The 17,860-nt window shown below is 34.1% G+C and overlaps 2 protein-coding genes across 2 annotated transcripts; both read left to right on the forward strand.

The window, feature by feature from the left end:
• The first annotated feature begins 11,218 nt into the window (after positions 1 to 11,218).
• On the forward strand, positions 11,219 to 13,936 carry LOC145639687 (uncharacterized). Its single transcript, XM_081691001.1, has 4 exons — positions 11,219 to 11,548; positions 11,636 to 11,905; positions 13,148 to 13,307; positions 13,460 to 13,936. Exons 1-4 carry the CDS (start codon positions 11,330 to 11,332, stop codon positions 13,636 to 13,638), a joined length of 828 nt encoding a protein of 275 aa, XP_081547127.1. The 5' UTR covers positions 11,219 to 11,329; the 3' UTR covers positions 13,639 to 13,936.
• A 364-nt stretch (positions 13,937 to 14,300) lies between these two features.
• Positions 14,301 to 17,601, forward strand: LOC145639686 (uncharacterized). The gene has a single exon (XM_081691000.1). It carries the CDS (start codon positions 15,594 to 15,596, stop codon positions 17,256 to 17,258), a length of 1,665 nt encoding a protein of 554 aa, XP_081547126.1. The 5' UTR covers positions 14,301 to 15,593; the 3' UTR covers positions 17,259 to 17,601.
• The last annotated feature ends 259 nt before the right edge of the window (positions 17,602 to 17,860 follow it).

The following is a 17,860-nucleotide window of genomic DNA, read 5'->3' on the forward strand; positions in this document are numbered from 1 at the left end:
ATTTGGGGTCATTTTATACCCATACACTTTTTTACAAAAATAATTAGTAAATTCAAAAAGAAAAGACATTGGGATGGGATGGGATGGGATTGGATGGGATGGGATGGGATGGGATGTCTATTTTTTAAGGAATGCTACAAAATTAATTTGCTACATTGATGAGTATATTGGGCTATTTCTTTCTATGATTGTGTTTTTAACTTTTGATGTTACTCTTCTTAGCTGTGATATGTGGTGAATTGTGTTAAGCTTTTAATAATGAAAGGGTGTGTGTCTCCTAATTTCAAGTAGAGAGTAGGCATAACCGCATAAGTGGTGTTGAGATCTCAATATCTTTATAACAGTCCGTATTGATATAATGAAATTTATTGCTACTGAATCAGATAAGCACGTTGAAATTGAGGATATTTAATGGCAATGCCAATAGATAAAGATGGGCTTGAATGACTCAATTGTCGAAAATTATTCTATGGGGGTGTTGGTCACTAGTTTTTGCCCAGAATTATACATTTATGCTATATGTAAATAAGGCTTGGACACTGAGCTATATGTACTTATTTATTGGAGCGTACACCACATGTGTAAACCATAGACATAGAATATGCATCTGGCTAAATGGCTAATGGTAGTATATCACAACTTGAAAAGCTAGATAAAGATAGGCAGTAGAAGCTTATCTTTATCTAACTTAACATGGTATCAGAGCCAACATGATATAGAGATTACAGATTTAAATCTCATCCACCCCTCCTTCAAAGTGGAATTAATTCGCGTCAGGTATGAGTAGGCCTGTGTTGCATCCACATTTCAAGCCTAAAGGGTCTTTCATGTGGGGGGGGGGGGTGATAGATTATTATACATATTGTTGGACCTCAACCATCACTTTAAGCTTTTGGTAAACACTACCTAAGAGCGAAGTTCATCCAATTTAAGTCTATGAGTAATAAGTTCATACCAAATAAATGTAGGGCTAAAAGTTCTTGATTTTAAGTGAGTAAGTAAACGCTACCTAAGAGTGAAGTTCATCCCCAAAACACTGTAATTAACAATCAATAAAACATTCAAATGTATTTTCTTTTTTTATAATGAACACTTCTTAAGTAAGTACCTAACAAATTTTTAACAGTACCTGAGGAGATTAAAAAATGAAAGATAGTGGAAGACTGGTAGAAATAGAATTTAAACATCTGGTGGGAATTTAAAGACGGTCGATCTCACGTGAGAAACAGCCTTTAGTGTAATCTTCTACAGCTAATTAAGTTAAGCATGGCAGACTCTCCCCACGTTTCAGATTTGAGTAGTAATTATTTACGAGGAATCTCATCAATTGCCTAATTATTCATTATTCACTACATTAACACACAATACCGTGTGTCAGGATATATTAGAATGGCTTTTATGTTAATCTAATCAATCTTTGTGAGCTTAAATCCATATCAACTTGTAATTTGTTATTATTACTGTGGCTATTTATTGTCACTATGCGAGATATATATGATGTATAGCTCCTCTGTTTGAGATACTTACAGCTTATAGTGAGGACATTCATTAGCGTAGTAATACGGAAATTGATAGAGTATAAAACATATTCTTGAGCCTCAACCATCAGTTTAAACTTTTGGTTGATTTGGTCCACTAACATGGTATCGGAGTCAGTGTGACATAAAGGTCATGGGTTCGAATCTCATCCACCCCCCACTTTCAAGTGGAATATTAAGCGTTGAGTATGAAGAGGACCCATACTGCATCCACACTTCTAGTCTAAACGGGTTCTCGTGTGAGGTTTATTATTGTATTATATTAATTGTTCAAAATTGTATTTCAAAATCCAATGTCTTTAGAGCAAGTACACAAAAATGGCTCTAAAAAAAATGTCAATCAATATCAAATTTTTGGAGGTGACACAACACACAACTACACAAGAATCATTAATGGTCTTTGTTTGTTACAAATATAGTACTCCATAGAGATTAAGATATTGGACAACTTTACTGTACCATTTATTTACTTGTTCCGGGGCAATGAATTTAACGAACTACTGTGTATTTAGAGTGATTAGCCCCTAAAGTCCATACTAAAATTTTAAATTAGACTAAAGATGTCTCAGTAATCATTATTCATTGACATTACCATAATTCAAAGTTGGGCCATGTGATGATAAGATATTTTGGCCTTGTATTTTTGTTGGCTCATAATACCATAATACCAAGGAACAAATGCTTGCTGCTTGGTTTAAAAATTGGACTCTATATTCTTGTCCTTCATGTCATTCATGTTGAATTTTGTATCCACATTATAAACTTTGCTACATGATGGAAAAAACAATATAAATATGGAGTACAAATAAAGTCAGCTTAATGATTTTCACCTTTCAATCTTTAATCAAATCAGTGCCTCTATCCCATTATCAATTAAATTATTGAGACTGACTAGAAGCTAAGCGCCCCTTTCCCATTACCAATAATCACCATTGACATTTTACTAAATATAGTAAGTTGTACCATGCTCGACTGTTGTATGTTGACTCATAGATTTTAATTTGTACTTCGTATTAGTGAAGTGTGAATACAAATATATTCACTAAACTAATACGAAGTATTAACATACGAGTAACTTTTGTAGAGTTATGTAACTTTAAACCAAAACTACATCTACTATATATAGCTCTACTTTGATAAGTTAGTAGCTACAACTATTAGATAATTGCGAGGTCGGACTTACCTTGAGCCCTTGTAGATGCTCTAGGTGAGTCGCGCTGTCTACCATACGGCGGCTTACCCTATTAAAGTACTTACAAGTTACAAATTGCAGGGTGTAAAACTGTAAATGCATCTTCGAAATGGGGGTTCCCATTAAAGAAATAGGGAGGGGATCGGAGAGAAGCTTGGTCTGAGCTAGCTAGGAATTGCAGGGTTCCTTTTCTGTCTTAAAGAAGCGCTAGCTGGATTTTGCAGGCAACCCCATGCGACATTTATGGCCACCACCATTTTTCTACGTACAATGCACTCCTTTATTATTGTACAAGTATATACGTAAGATAATCACCCATAGCTTTTCAAGTTTTTGCCTCATATTATAAATAAGTTAATATACGAGTGACTTTTTTTTTTTTTTTTTTTTTTTTTTTTTTTTTTTTGGTGTTTAAAGAGCCACGAGAGCATATGATGAGAATCGATCCTAGGATAACCTGGAATCGGGAGGGGAGCTCTAACCACTTGAGCTATCCCTCACTCTCATGAATGACATTTAGGCCCTGTTTGATTCACCTTAATTTTGCTGAACTGAAATTATTTTTACTAAACTGAACTTATTTTTACTGAACTGAACTTAATTTTACTGAACTGAAATTATTTTTTACTGATTTTCTATTATAATTCTTATTTAAGAAAACTGAATTTTACTGAACTGAACTTATTTTTACTGAACAGAAATTATTTTTACTGAACAGAAATTATTTTTACTGAATTGAAATTAATTTTACTGAACTAAAATTATTTTTACTTAATATTATTTTTTTAAGGTGAAGAGAACAGGGCCTTAGTGAATAATAAAACTTCATTTATAATAACAAGATATATGTAATATATTATAAACGGTTTTTTTGATAATAGAATCCACTTTGATCATACTGAGTATAATAATACGGAGTAAAAACTAATGGGACATGATTTGGTATAAGGCATAAAGCCATCCGGATTCTTGAATATAGAATTATCGTGACTTTCCAAGATTAGCATATATATGGCTCTGATTTGATTACATAAATTCCAAGATTAGCAAATATATGACTCTGATTTGATTACATATAGCTTTCAAGTTTAATTCATAATTTCCGTGTTAAAACCGTAGCCAAAAACTTGCAATTTTTATCATCAAAGTAATCCTAAATAAGATATCAGTATGTGATAGGGATAATCAGATAATCTTGTTGGAAAGGCATGTTCTTGTCTTTTTCAACTAAAAACTTTTCAAAGAAAGCTAACTAACCTACCATTTACAATTTGCTAAATAAGCAAGGCTTTGTTATCCACGGTTTATTAATTAACCACCCCTTCATGCCGCGTGTAATTAGGGGTGTTCATAAATCGAAATAGTTAATCAAACATAACTAGCTATAACGCATGCATCGCGCGTGTTATCTTAAGTATCGATTATATCACTGCACCTTCAAGATTTTTACCTAAGATAATTTACTCTACAAAAGTCATATAATCATAAAAGATTGAATGTTCCTAATTATTCTAGTAAAGATTCTGATATACCTATATTTAGAAATCAGTATAGTCACTTTCGATTGTTAATCACAATCATACTTGTATTAAAATATTATATTTGCATCACCTTCAATTACTCTATTATTGTGATCTCTTATCAATCATCAATAACTTAATACTAAAAGCGAAACCAGTGATGACACATGTCATTCACTGGTTAAAAATTTTCCCTCCATTTTTTCTTTCCTTTTTTTTTTTTTTTTGTGTTTTTTATTTTATTTTGTCAATTCTTCATGAAAATTATTTATAGCCTATAATATTCATCTAATGAAATATTCTTATATGTTTATATTTTTTATATTAAGTAATTTTTGTAATTTTCTCCAAGATTTCTACAATATTCTCATGCTAATATTTCTATAATAATCTCATTCTAATATTATAATTTGGGAAAGCTTTACTTCTATATTAATCTCATGCTAATATTTTTTTATAAGAGTATTTGATGTTTCATTATTTTCCTCACCTTACTTATATATCATAATAAAAACCTATGACTCACTCATTTTTAAGAATTTGATTTTTACTTATAGAAAACTAAAGTTAAAGTTAACTAAACTTGTGTAAACCAATCTGTATGTCAAACTGCGTCAACAAAATAAGGACAAGATAGGGTATGTATATAGCATGGGTTCTAAATAATCAATAGACCCTATTTTTTTTTTTCTTCATATTTATAAAGTCTAACACATCAATAGCCTTAGAAATTATCATTGTCAAAAAAATGTCAATATAGCTATTGTTTTTTACGTTTATAAATGTAATTCTTTATTTATATATAATTGTTAAATTAATGTTATAGTTTGTTAAATAATTTTATTAAAATCCGTGCATTGCACGCATCGCGCGTGTTATCTTAAGTATCGATCATATCACTGCACCTTCAAGATTTTTACCTAAGATAATTTACTCTACAAAAGTCATATAATCATAAAAGATTGAATGTTCCTAATTATTCTAGTAAAGATTCTGATATACCTTTATTTAGAAATCAGTATAGTCACTTTCGATTGTTAATCACAATCATACTTGTATTAAAATATTATATTTGCATCACCTTCAATTACTCTATTATTGTGATCTCTTATTCTAGCTCTAAATTCAGATAATCAACTCGTCAAAAAAATAAAATAAAAAAATTAAGATAATCAAAACTGTTTGCGTGCTCTAACTCGTAGCTACTGACACAAGACAAATGAGCCAAATTTTATGAAATTATTAATGATGCGTGACGCACCCGTAAAGAATTAAATCATAATATACTTATAAAAAGTTATTTACTTTTTGGACATCTCTAGTTAACCTAACTACGTACGAGTATTATTTAGACCTGGTCTTATTATTTGAAAAACGACGTTCTATTTTGGAAGATTAAGGCTCGTCATTTTCGCCGTTTGCTGCCAAATATTAAAATTTTAAAATGGAAATTGCAAGCACATGAAAGATAAGTTTCTAGGAAAAGTAAACACAATATAATGCTACTACATACTAGCTACTACTAAGGTCCCCTTCAAAAAAAAAAAAAAAAAAAAAAAAAAAAGCTACTACTAAGGTGGAAATATAATAACAACTAATTATGTAAAAATCAACTTGGAAATTATATAGCAAGTGGAAAAGGATGAACTTAATTACTACCTCCGTTACATATTATTTGTAATGATTTGACATAAAGTAGAGAAGAAAAATGTCTAATCGTTGCAAATAATATGTAACGGAGGTAGTATGTCAAATAATGAATAATAAAATAGAAACCCCTTTGACAAATAGGTTAGATTCAATTCAAAGCCAATAAACAGGCGATGAATGATGATTCTGGTGGATATACTACTTATATATATGACTTATAAGGCATTAATGACACTTTAACCCTATTATAGCACACTCCGTGGATCAAACTTGCAATTAAAAAAAAAATTAATTTTTTTTTAAAAAACACAAGTATTAGAAAAAAAAAATCAACATATTACTTACGTACAATTCAAATTACATATTAAGATCTTTTTAAGATGGAGATACTAATTATTCACTTATTTTCATATTTTTTTGTAAATACTGATGACGGGAAACAATTTAATTAATATACTACGAAAAAATGAATTTACGGAGTAACATCTATTGTTGGTTGTTCTGATCTATTTTGATTTCTGTGTGTTGTAACCAAATCCATGCTTACTAAAGTGATTGCACATACATCTGACGAGGAGGGCGAAGTAGGATAGACGATCGAGCTTACAGTCATCAATCTCTGAGCATTGGTAAAGGAATATGATCACTAATTTGTAGTTACACGATTACAACATAAATATAGTGTGAAATGAGATATTGAGATTGCATTGTATAATTGTTTATTTATGCTCTAAACTTTTACAAATTTTATTCTCCAATCAAGTTTTACCAACACACACATTGTCACACTCATACACACAGCAAAAAATAAAGTTAAAAAAAGAAAAGAAAGTTTGACTTTTTGGTAAACTGAGATTAAGGAAGTGAACATACTAAAATTGGAAAGGTCCAATGCTTTGTACGTTGGATGAAATGGAAATGTTGTCAATTATAGGCAGCTAATACATGTCAAAAGCAGCAAAGCTTAACGTGGAATTGCAAAAGCAAAAATGTCAAAAATAACAAACATCAGGGCCCAGAGGACGGTCCGATATAATTTAAGTCCAAGAAGAGCAAAGAAAAAAAAAAACTTATTTGACTTATTTTGTTTCAAGATTACTCCATAATTAAATTAAACAACTCGTGAGTATATTACCACATGAAAAACATTTCTCCCGAGTTTTAATTTCACAAGAAAATTTCATCTCACAAGTGTAATTTCTTGATTTTATTATTTTGTTTAGTAGGTAATGAAATTGTTTTCACGATAGTTTCATTGATACTATTTGCAAAGTTAAAGACCAATTTATGCTATAAGTCTATAACTTACACTTTTATGCATAATCCTATACTTTTTAATATATCAACCTTAACCATTAAAGCGGACTCACTGAGGCTTGTCACTCAAAGTAGCTTGTTTAAGTGGATGCATAGTTTTGATGGTAGGACGTACAATATACTACCTCTGTTACATATTATTTGCAACGATTTGACATAAAGTAGAGAGAAAAAATATCTAATCGTTGCAAATAATATGTAACGGAGGTAGTATTAAGTATTTAAATTTGTCCTATTTTGGACTTTGATAATAGTAGTAGAATTTCAAATAATTCAATAATCTATGTATTAAAGTTAAAAGTCTTTAATAATTTAGCATAGAAGAGATTATAAATAACTATTTTTCCCATATAAATATATAATACTTCGTACATCATTAAGAATTTATCCATATCAAATAAAATAGACTTAGATACCTTTGAATTTTTTTTTCTATATTTTTTCCCAAAAAGAATAGTAACACTCCTAGAAAAATATTTCCATACCAACTCAATAAGGTTCAATAATATGTTTATGGCTTCATTGTCTAGATTAGCATCTTCATTATAAGCTGACGAAGTTACTCCGTAATATAGTTTGTAGTATTACAATAGTAATTAGAAGGCAGAGCACGTGCACGTGCACATGCATGCATCAAGTAGAATAGAAATGGAAGAGAGCAACCAGGGAAATCCACTCGTGCACTGTGACCCGGGAGGTTCGGGTTTAATTTCCATCTATTCTTTCATCTATCTTTGCCTTCCTGTCACATAATTAATCATGCAACTTGTGGGTTGCACTTGTCCATGCTAATCCTACACCTTTATTATTTGTAACACCCACCTGGATTTTCTCGACACCCTATAGAATCGTTTTTTTTTTTTTTTTTATTTTTTTTTTTTTTATTTTTTTTTTAGTTATTTATGTCGAAAGAGAATCTGACCATATATAAGGTTAACTTCTTTGCAATCAAATATTGTTTATAATTTATAAGTTACTCTGCATTATTATTTAATTAATACGGCCTTGTGGGGCAATGATCTCAACTTTTACAACTATATTCCATAAAAAATTAACTGATGTAAATACTACCTCTGTTACAGGTTATGTGCAACGATTAGACATTTTCCCTCTCTGCTTTATGTCAAATCGTTGCACATAACCTGTAATGGAGGTAGTAATCTGTAATGGAGGTAGTAATGTAATACTTTTGTCTCTGTAGTATATTAGTACTTGTAAATTGTTATTGTGTTACGTTCCTTGTCACCTGATAGCTAGTGACGCTGGAACAGTGTTATAGATTTACACTATAAAGAAGGATAACATATCTTGATGCCATTATATTGGCCGTGGAAATAGCATCCTTTGATTTGTGCCAAAACTGAAAAAGAAAGCTCAATCATAGGTTGATTGCAGCCATAAGTGGGATATCAAGTACGTTTAGACAACAGAGGTTGGCCCAACTACATTATCATATATTCTCAATTTTTTTATTTATTATTTTTGAAACACAAACATATACTCTTACTTGTATTATTTATACAATAATAATCATACGTAGTATTTTATATGATAATATTAGGAATCAGTGAATCACACAGAAGATAGATGAAGACAATCATTACTTCATTAGGTGTATGTGCGTTAATGCGTATGCCAAATTTGTTGTTACGTACCAATTATTTGCAAGATTAATACTGTATTTTACAAATGATGGTGATTGCTCGCCGATAATGTGTGGATTCTAGTCAAACTAAAACCCTTGGGGACTTTAATTATGTGCATGTCCTTCATATCACCCAATAGCAAACTAGCTAGAATTTTAATTCAAGCCAAGAAAAAAAAAACTTAATTGAGTGTAGGGTGGTAATGAGATTAAATCTTAAAATATATCATGTGTGTCATAGTACGTAAAAATTTAAGCCTTTAAATCGCATTTTCTTAATAGCTTGGGTGACAATTGTCATGTCGTGTTGGTTCATTAGCACTTTTAAGTGTTTTTTTAGCCTTTTATTAATAGTTTATCCAGTCCATCCTAATCCGTAATTACTAAACATGTTCATGCTAGTCTTTCCATAACTCTACTACGTACCATCAGCATCAATTGTGTCTAGCAAAGAAAATTGGATCAGATCCGATCCCTATAAAGTTAGTTAGCACAATTCAGTTTTATGGCTAGTTTCAATGCAAATCTTTAAAGCAAAGTAGCTGTTCTATATAGAATATGATCTGCTTGGCTATTGCCAAATTGAAGCAACAAATAACAGTGAGTGTGGCTAACACTACGGCAAGATAAAATGCTCCTGACCCAGGGCAACTTATATTACGCCACATACCACATTATTGTAATGTTATATAAGTTATATTATAATGTAATGAAAGTGTAATTTGATGAACTAATACGGCCACTGCAATCATCCAACTGTTTCCATCTTGGGGGGAGCAAATAAATGATGATGAGAGGCGGAGGATAAACCATATATCTTGACGGCTTTTTGTCGGCAATTATACAAATTTAATTTATGCATCTATGCGTGTATTTGTTTTAGCCCATAACTATATTATAATGGGGTTGCTAACTTTTTAATCAATCAAACACTCTGCTCTTGCTTTTAATCTCTACCAAAAGACCCTGGCCCTGCATTCCCAACAAATACTTCAGTTTTATTTGATGGTGGACTACTGGAATGGAGAACACAAGTTTTGAATCACACGAGTCCATAAGGTTAAGAGGATTTAAAGTACTCTGTACACAATTACGTTTAATTCAACCTCATTACGAAGTATTATTTTTCATTATAACTCTACGATAAGCCCATAAATATAGCCATAATTTCAAAACCTTTATTTGTTTCACTTTAATGCATTTACACTCGACATATATTTAACAAATTGATAATCTTTTCAAATAATTTATACTATGTATTTGTAACTTTATTTTTTTCGATATTTTCCGAATCTATGTGGGTATCATGGTAGTATCCAATCATCTATGAATATCAATACCAAATGCAAATTGCCAAGTATGCATCATATTGCATTTGCATCAACATGAAGTATCCACTCTCCGGTCTCTCACATTTCTTTTTCATGAAAGGTGGAGCTTAACATCAAACAAACTACTAGGACCAACTGCTTTTATTTATGTACACGCTGTAAACACGCTTATTCAGAATGAACCCCGAATCTAGTCCACCCGATTCTATTCGGCCCACTAATTATTAAGCCTGACCCATTGCCCCATTGGGGATTTAACAGTTCTACCTGGGCCAATAGATAAGTCATATCCAACATGTCATTCCTTAGCCCAGTTTTTGTTGGATTTGATGTTGATTCCTTCATTTCAATGTTACTTACCGGTTTGAGCTGCATATTTATCAATGCATAACTTCGTGGATAATCAAATATTCTAACCATCAATTGTAAATTTTTGATATAAAATGAAGTATTAATTTAGACGAATCCACATCTAACAAGCCTGCCAGACTAACATGACATTACTTTTAATACCATTATGACAATTACAATTTATGAACGACAACATTTTACAAGGGAAGTTACTAGAAGTAGTGGAGATCTAGCCCTCGCGACCCTTATTTTTTTAGCAACCGTCACCTTAAATAAATTTTTTGTAATATCACATGGTAATACTCAGATATGTTATACGAAGTAATGGTCAACATATTACCTTTGTATTCGTCACTATTTCACCATCATTGTACATATTTGTTGTATTATAGGCTTTATAGCATTGGCTAGTCGATTACCACCATGTTGGACACCAAAACTTTAAATGTATGGTTTCACCCAAGATAATTCAGTTTACTTAATCACGTCATATCAGGTCATGCCATGTCGAATCATCTTTCTTTAAGTAAAAATCAATATAATCCCATGCACAACAATGTATATATCATGAAATAGCATGCTTTTTTCCTATTGAATTATGTCGTGTGATAGTATCTAGAGTAACGAACGTTTTAGGGGCCAAGAAATATCGCCAAATGTCAAAAAAGGATTGCCCTCTCATTTCCTTATCTCCTCGTCTCTCTCATCCTCCCTGCCAAACTGCCACAAATTGTTAGTGTGCAAAAAATACAGGGGAGGAAGAAACCCAGAGATTTAGGAGAAGCATGTCTGCCACACTCTCTGCTTTGAAACTCCCCTCATTACCTCTCCGAATTCAATCAAAACTCCACACTCCTTCCTCCACTCAAACCCCATCTAAATTAAACCCTAATCAAAACAAATTAACCCTAATCAAACAAGATCAAGATCATTTTTTTCATCCTTTAAAATCTTGTGCTCTTCCTCTTTCTACTCTCGCATTGCCCTTCCTTCTAAATGCCCAGGTATTTTTTTTTCATTTTCTTTTCAATTTTTGATGAAAAATTTCATCTTTTTTTGTTGATTTAATTTTACTTGTAATTGAAAAATAGGATGCATTGGCGGTTGAGGGTCAATTGGGGATATTGGAGGGAAGAACAGCAGCATTGATACACCCAGCAGTGATGAGTGGGCTATTTGTGTATACATTGTGGGCCGGTTATTTGGGCTGGCAATGGCGTAGAATTAGGACTATCCAAAATGAGATTAATGAGCTTAAGAAGCAGGTTAAGCCTGTTGCTGTTACTCCTGATGGTTCTCCTACTTCTGATAATCCTGCCCCTCCCTCTCCTATTGAATCCAAAATCAAGCAACTTACTGAGGTTTTTTTTTTTAAATCTTTCTTTAATTGTACTGTCTTTTCGATTTAAATTTATTTATTTACTTGATATCTTGTTATGTGTATATTTAATTGATTTTCATGATGAAAGTTAGTTAAGTGGTCTGATAATTCGGGTTGGAGAGACTAGAAAGTTACATTTTCTGATGTTATAGACTTATAGTTAGTTGATCATGATTGGATTTCTTAATATAATTGTGTCCTGAACAATGGTGATAACTCTGGTACCAAGTTAATTCGGTACATACTTGTATTATTTTGATGTATTATTACACTCTTAATTATCGTTGGAGAAAGTAGAAATCTTTTCTCGAGTTTTCTATATATGTAAAATATTGTCACGGTACCAATACTAAGTAACGAGTGATGGAGAGAGGATGGGAATGACAATTAATTTTTAACAAGGATGGTCTAGACGATTAGTGAGCAATTCTAGCCTTGGCTGTTCAAACAGAAGTTTTAGGTGAAAGATGACTTTTTTCTTGGCTCCCCACGACGAGACCATTTAGAAGTCACTTTGAATATCAAGCTTAAACAGATATATGTGTTTGTTAAATTTCGAGAAAACTCCTCAAATTGGAGTGTGTACCATTGATTACTTTATCAATAAGTATACAAAATATATACATATATATGTGACAAATATTACCTATATATAATATCTATCCGTGTTATTAATTATAACCCTTTGCCGTATTTTTTTTTCTTCCACCTTGCACTAGTCCTTGCATCTTTGACGTGAACCTCTTTAGTTCAATTGACTCATCCATTATAACTTAGCCTTATCATTCACTACATTGTTGAGCCTATGTATGGTACAGGACAACAGGAAGAACCTTTATAGCCTTAAATCACCAGGATAGTTGCATCGATTTTTATGCTTCCGTGAGTAAAAATGAAAGTTATTAGTGGTTTTGGTTTTCTATCTCGACCACTCTATTAAGGCTGTGATGTGGTTTCAAGTGAGATCAAATCATTTGAGTTTTGGTTAATGATAATTTACTAAGAAAATTGATTTTCTATGTCATACCAATTGTGTGTGGCAAGATATAACCTTGGAATCTTGGATTGTTTATTGCCAGCTTCCATGGAGAATTAAACAACAATCTTGTTCTTATATTACGAATATTACTTGATCTTAAGATCACTCTTAACTTTTGTGCGTTCATATTTATGCCTTTGCTGTGATTTATCCCTGAAACCTTCTCTCTTTGTATGTATCCAGGAGAGAAAAGAATTGTTAAAAGGGAATTTTAGGGACCGACACTTCAACGCTGGCTCAATTTTGCTGGGGTTTGGTGTTTTTGAGGCAGTTGGTGGAGGACTTAACACATATATTAGAGTAGGAAAGCTATTTCCTGGGCCTCATTTATATGCTGGAGCAGGTATAGACTACTGCAATTTATGCAAGTAAACGCAAAAAAATAACTATCCAATGTGTTTTAATTGCAATGTTCTATGGTGTTGGAGAAGCTTTTATGGAAATTATTTCCTTGCTAGATTGCTTCTAATATTGTTTATTTTGCTTGCAAAACAGCAATTACAGTGTTGTGGGCAGCAGCTGCAGCACTTGTACCTGCAATGCAGAAAGGGAATGAAACCGCTAGAAGTCTTCACATTGCTCTGAATGCTTTAAATGTTATCTTGTTCATATGGCAGATCCCCACTGGAATTGATATAGTCTTCAAAGTTTTTCAATTCACTAACTGGCCTTGAATCGCATCAATTCAGGTCTGGCATTCCTTGCACATTCCTTGTGCTAAATTGTTTACTCGTATAAACACATAAGTTGTTTTTTTCCTCCCTGTTCCCATTTCCTTGTCCCTGTACTGTGAATAGCTTTATACTTGCAAGGTGCAAATATGTATTGTCTAGCTGTAAAAATTGTAATGAAACATGAGATTCTGGTATCTATTGAGCTGTAGTGTTACATTCTTTTGAAGACTTTTACAATGGGCTATGGAATTAGAGGGATGATTATAGACAACAAGTTTTTGTTTGTTTGTTTGTTGAACGAGCCTCGATAATCCTGTGAGCTATTTATTCTGTATTGGCAATGGTGATGTTGTTATCAATGGTGATGTTATATAATTTATATCATATATTATGAACTACTATTCTTACTACTGTCTATAATAGGGTGTTCGACTGTTTGGATGAGGTACGTTGGAATATAATGCTTGGATGAGAGACTTATGAAAATATTATTTTACAAGGGTGAATAGGGATCCATGTTCTGTTATTTGAAAATAGAATGGGGAAGCAAAAGGGAGAGAAGTAGAACGATCATAATTTTTCCTCTTAAATCAAGTACTACAAATATAGTGCTAACTACTCCCCCTCCCCCTCTCTTTTTTTTTGGTTGAATTCTACTCCTCCCCTTTTTTTTCTTTGGTTGAAAAGTCTTTTTAAAAAATGCATACTTTTCATCAGAAATTAGATTAAGACACTAGCTAGATACCAGTGACAACAATTCAGTGGAATTCTAGCATAAGCAGAGTATGGAAGCATAATATAGTACAACCTTATGGAACTTGTAAACAAAATATTTCTTGAACTCTTCATTTATTCGCGTTTTTGCATCCAGCTGTAAACCAAATTCTCCAGTGTAATCTCTTGCTTCTACCACAGTAATTTATGTATGACATCAGTCATCTTCAACTTTATTCTTTTCTGTTTTGCTGCTATAGTATTAATCCCTTCCCCCCTTCCATTTGGAATCACATTCTGTTCCCTGTATGAGTTACCTTGCTTCTTCGTAGTGAAAATAGCATGGGCCTATGGGGTGTTGTGATTCATGTTTTGAGCACATTGTAGAAATTGTCGTTCAAGATTGTCTTTACATAGGGTATCAGAATTACATGAGGACCGCCTTTACGTTTTACAGTTTTCATTGAGCCCTACAATTGTTACTGCACGCTTCAGGAATGAATAATGTATCTGACTTTAGTAACCTTGATGGAGTAAAGTCAAGAAGTCTAGTGCAAGGAGATAGCATAACATCTGTAAAGTGATAAAAGATTTTGACAGCAGAGGCAGCAGAGCTTCTTATAACCGAGCTTTTAGATTCTTCAAGAAGTTGTATGTTTTTGCTAAGCTTACTATTGAGGTTTTAAAGATGCCCTGCATGATCACATGTCAAATGGTTTATAATGCAGTCCAATCTGTGGACGGTTGATGAGCTCTTCCGTTAATTTTCGAGAAGGGCCACAGCCGCAATAATGCAGTACAATCTGTGGACAGTTGTTGAATATCTTCCACAAAAGTAAGTTTTTGGCCGCTGAGGTTAAGAGACTGTAGATTGTGGAGAATAATATTATTAGCTTATTTTAGTTTCTTTCCTATGTTTTCATGTTAAGCTTGACTTAAGAACCTTGTAATATAATAAAGGAAAAAGCAAGACACTTGCGAATGACTCAATTTGATCCCAATCGTGGTTAGTGAGCTTTTGTTAGCTGCTGGTGGGAGTTGAATCTGATGCCTTTCCCTTTTCTCTGATGTTATTTTGTACGGTTGTAATTTTCAGATTTTGTGTTATGTTTTGCTTTGTACATCTCCTAAGACTATATATATATGAACTCGTACCAATCCTTTTTCTCCACCCTCAATCGGACTATTGTTCTTTAGAAGTCTATTTTAGGTTTCGATAATTTAAACATTTGACTTCCAACATGTCAAACCAGCAGTCTCGCCCATGGTTCCGTTTAGCCACTCTCCGACCCTCTCAGCAGCAGGCTCCTGCTCCTGCTCCTGCTCGAGCTCCAGCACCAGCACCTGCACGAGCACCAGCTCCAGCACCAGCACCTGCACGAGCACCAGCTCCAGCACCTGCACCTGCACCTGCACCACAGCCTCAAGCCCAACCTTCTCCTATGCCTCGACCTGCCCTCATGCGACCAACATTTAGGCCTTCTGCTACTCAGCCTCCTCCAGCTCAAGATGCTGCTCCTCGAGCTCCTGCTCCAACCCCTTCTGCCTCTGCTCCTCCTCAATCAGCTGTCACCTCTGCTGCTCGTCCTGCTGCTCCTGCTCCCTCTCCTGCCCCTGCCCCTGCTCCCACCCCCACCATCACCACCGGTTCAGCACCAAAGGCTCCTGCTTCTGCCCCCCCTGCTGCTGCTACACAGCAGCCTCCTCTCCCTGCTATTCGATCTCCTCCTGCAATCACTAGAACTCCCACATCAACAACTTCTGCATCCCCAGTCCCTCAAAAGTCGCCTCCTTCCAGTTCAATGCCCTCACCTCCTGGAACTTCTTCATTGCCGTCACCTCCTAAACCAAAAACCCAACCTTCTCCACCTTCTTTGCCGTCTTCCCAAGCTACCTCTCGCTCCAGTCCACCTTCTCCTACCTCGCCTCCCAAACCTTCATTTCCCTCTTTGAAACAATTATCACCTCCCACGGCACCAAGGCCACCAACTGTTTCTCCGCCAAAACCACCCTCACCTCCCAAACCTTCATTTCCCTCTTTGAAACAAGTAACACCTCCCATGTCGCCAGATGTTTCTTCTCCAACTAAGCTCTCTTCGCAAGATGTTTCTCCTCCAAAACCTGCCACTACTACTTTTCGTCCAATGCCAAGATCTTATATGTCACTTCAAGAAACCCCTCCTCCTCCTCAGTCACAAAAAACTCAACCCTCTGTTACTCCTCCTCCATTTACCCTGCCCCCTTCACAACTCCATTCCGAGAGAGACCGAGGGCTTAAAATGCCTCCTGTTGCTGAAAACAAAACAGCCCTGCCCCCTTCACAACTCAATTCCGAGGGAGAACGTGGAAATAAAATTCCACCTGAAGCTGTAAACAAACCAGTGGTCGTACAGCATACTGTCGGAAAACCCAAGCCATTTCTCGATTCATATGGCAGTGATTCTCAGAAGCCTCGGATTGGAAAGAATGTTAAACCAAAAGAAAGAGACATTTACAGGAAGTCCTCAGATTCTGAAGATAGTGGCGTGAGAATTATAACTATTACTGGTGAAAACAAAGGCGCTATTATGGAACTTGGACGTGGTTCTGCTTTGAATAACCCTCACAAGGCCAGAAGTGATGGAGTCATATCAGAAGGTAATTTCAATGGCAAAGAAGACATGTCTAAGCTGAAAGGTAAGGGTCATAATAATGCAACGACGAAACCTGGTGTGCCGATGCATGCATACATGAACAGCAATGTGCAAGGTATCAACAGCTCCATTGTGTTCAACAGCACCTGCACTCACAATGATCCTGGGGTTCATCTCTCTGTAACCCGAAAGCCGTTGAATGGTCATAGTCATGGGCTCCAGTTCAAGGACAATGCTGGAGAAAAGAAGAAAGGACAATGGTTCTCAGAGTAGAATTATATACTAATAATGTTTTAGGGAATAAAGGTGAAGTTAGTCGTCAAAATCAGGTCATAAGAAGATTTAAATTCTGATTCCATTAACTCCACTTCATACAAAATTTGAAGAGGCAGGACATAACCTGATATATGGCTGTCTGAACCATTTCCTGAGCTAAAGACGCCCCCAAATATCCTAAGTTTTTTTTTTTTTTTTTCTTATTTTAATTTTTTTATAAGAAAAAGTACCGAAAGGCGAAAATGGTGTACTAATTATATTGTTATAAGTTGATATATGTACCTTGTTCTGTTATTTAGAGCACGTTGGGAATAAATTACATAAGTTAATGCTTTATGTTTGTTTTGCTTCTGTTATAATTGTTCTTTGTACTGTGTTGAATGACATACACATACCCACCTAGGAAGAGACTTGATCAAGGCTTGACTAATCCTTTATTAATTGCAAAATTATTGGGAGAGAAGAAACGTAGAGATTAAAATTGGTATGTTTGTGAGCAAAAGTTTCAAGGTTATATAATCTTCAATAAAAGATTCACTTGCTTTTGTACAATGTTGCAGTATGCCTTTTACATTTTTGTGTAGCTGAAGCTTCATGAT

This window comes from Chenopodium album, chromosome 7 (genome assembly GCF_948465745.1).
Source record: "Chenopodium album chromosome 7, dcCheAlbu1.1, whole genome shotgun sequence".
In the NCBI taxonomy this organism is placed as follows: Eukaryota; Viridiplantae; Streptophyta; class Magnoliopsida; order Caryophyllales; family Amaranthaceae; genus Chenopodium; species Chenopodium album.

What these genes read in the sequence shown, in the direction of transcription:
- LOC145639687 (XM_081691001.1), top strand. Translation starts at nt 11,330, where the DNA reads ATGTCTGCCACACTCTCTGCTTTGAAACTCCCCTCATTACCTCTCCGA. An exon ending in AAATCAAGCAACTTACTGAG is followed by an intron (nt 11,906 to 13,147) that starts GTTTTTTTTTTT and finishes GTATGTATCCAG; the next exon opens with GAGAGAAAAGAATTGTTAAA. An exon ending in TCATTTATATGCTGGAGCAG is followed by an intron (nt 13,308 to 13,459) that starts GTATAGACTACT and finishes CTTGCAAAACAG; the next exon opens with CAATTACAGTGTTGTGGGCA.
- LOC145639686 (XM_081691000.1), top strand. Translation starts at nt 15,594, where the DNA reads ATGTCAAACCAGCAGTCTCGCCCATGGTTCCGTTTAGCCACTCTCCGA.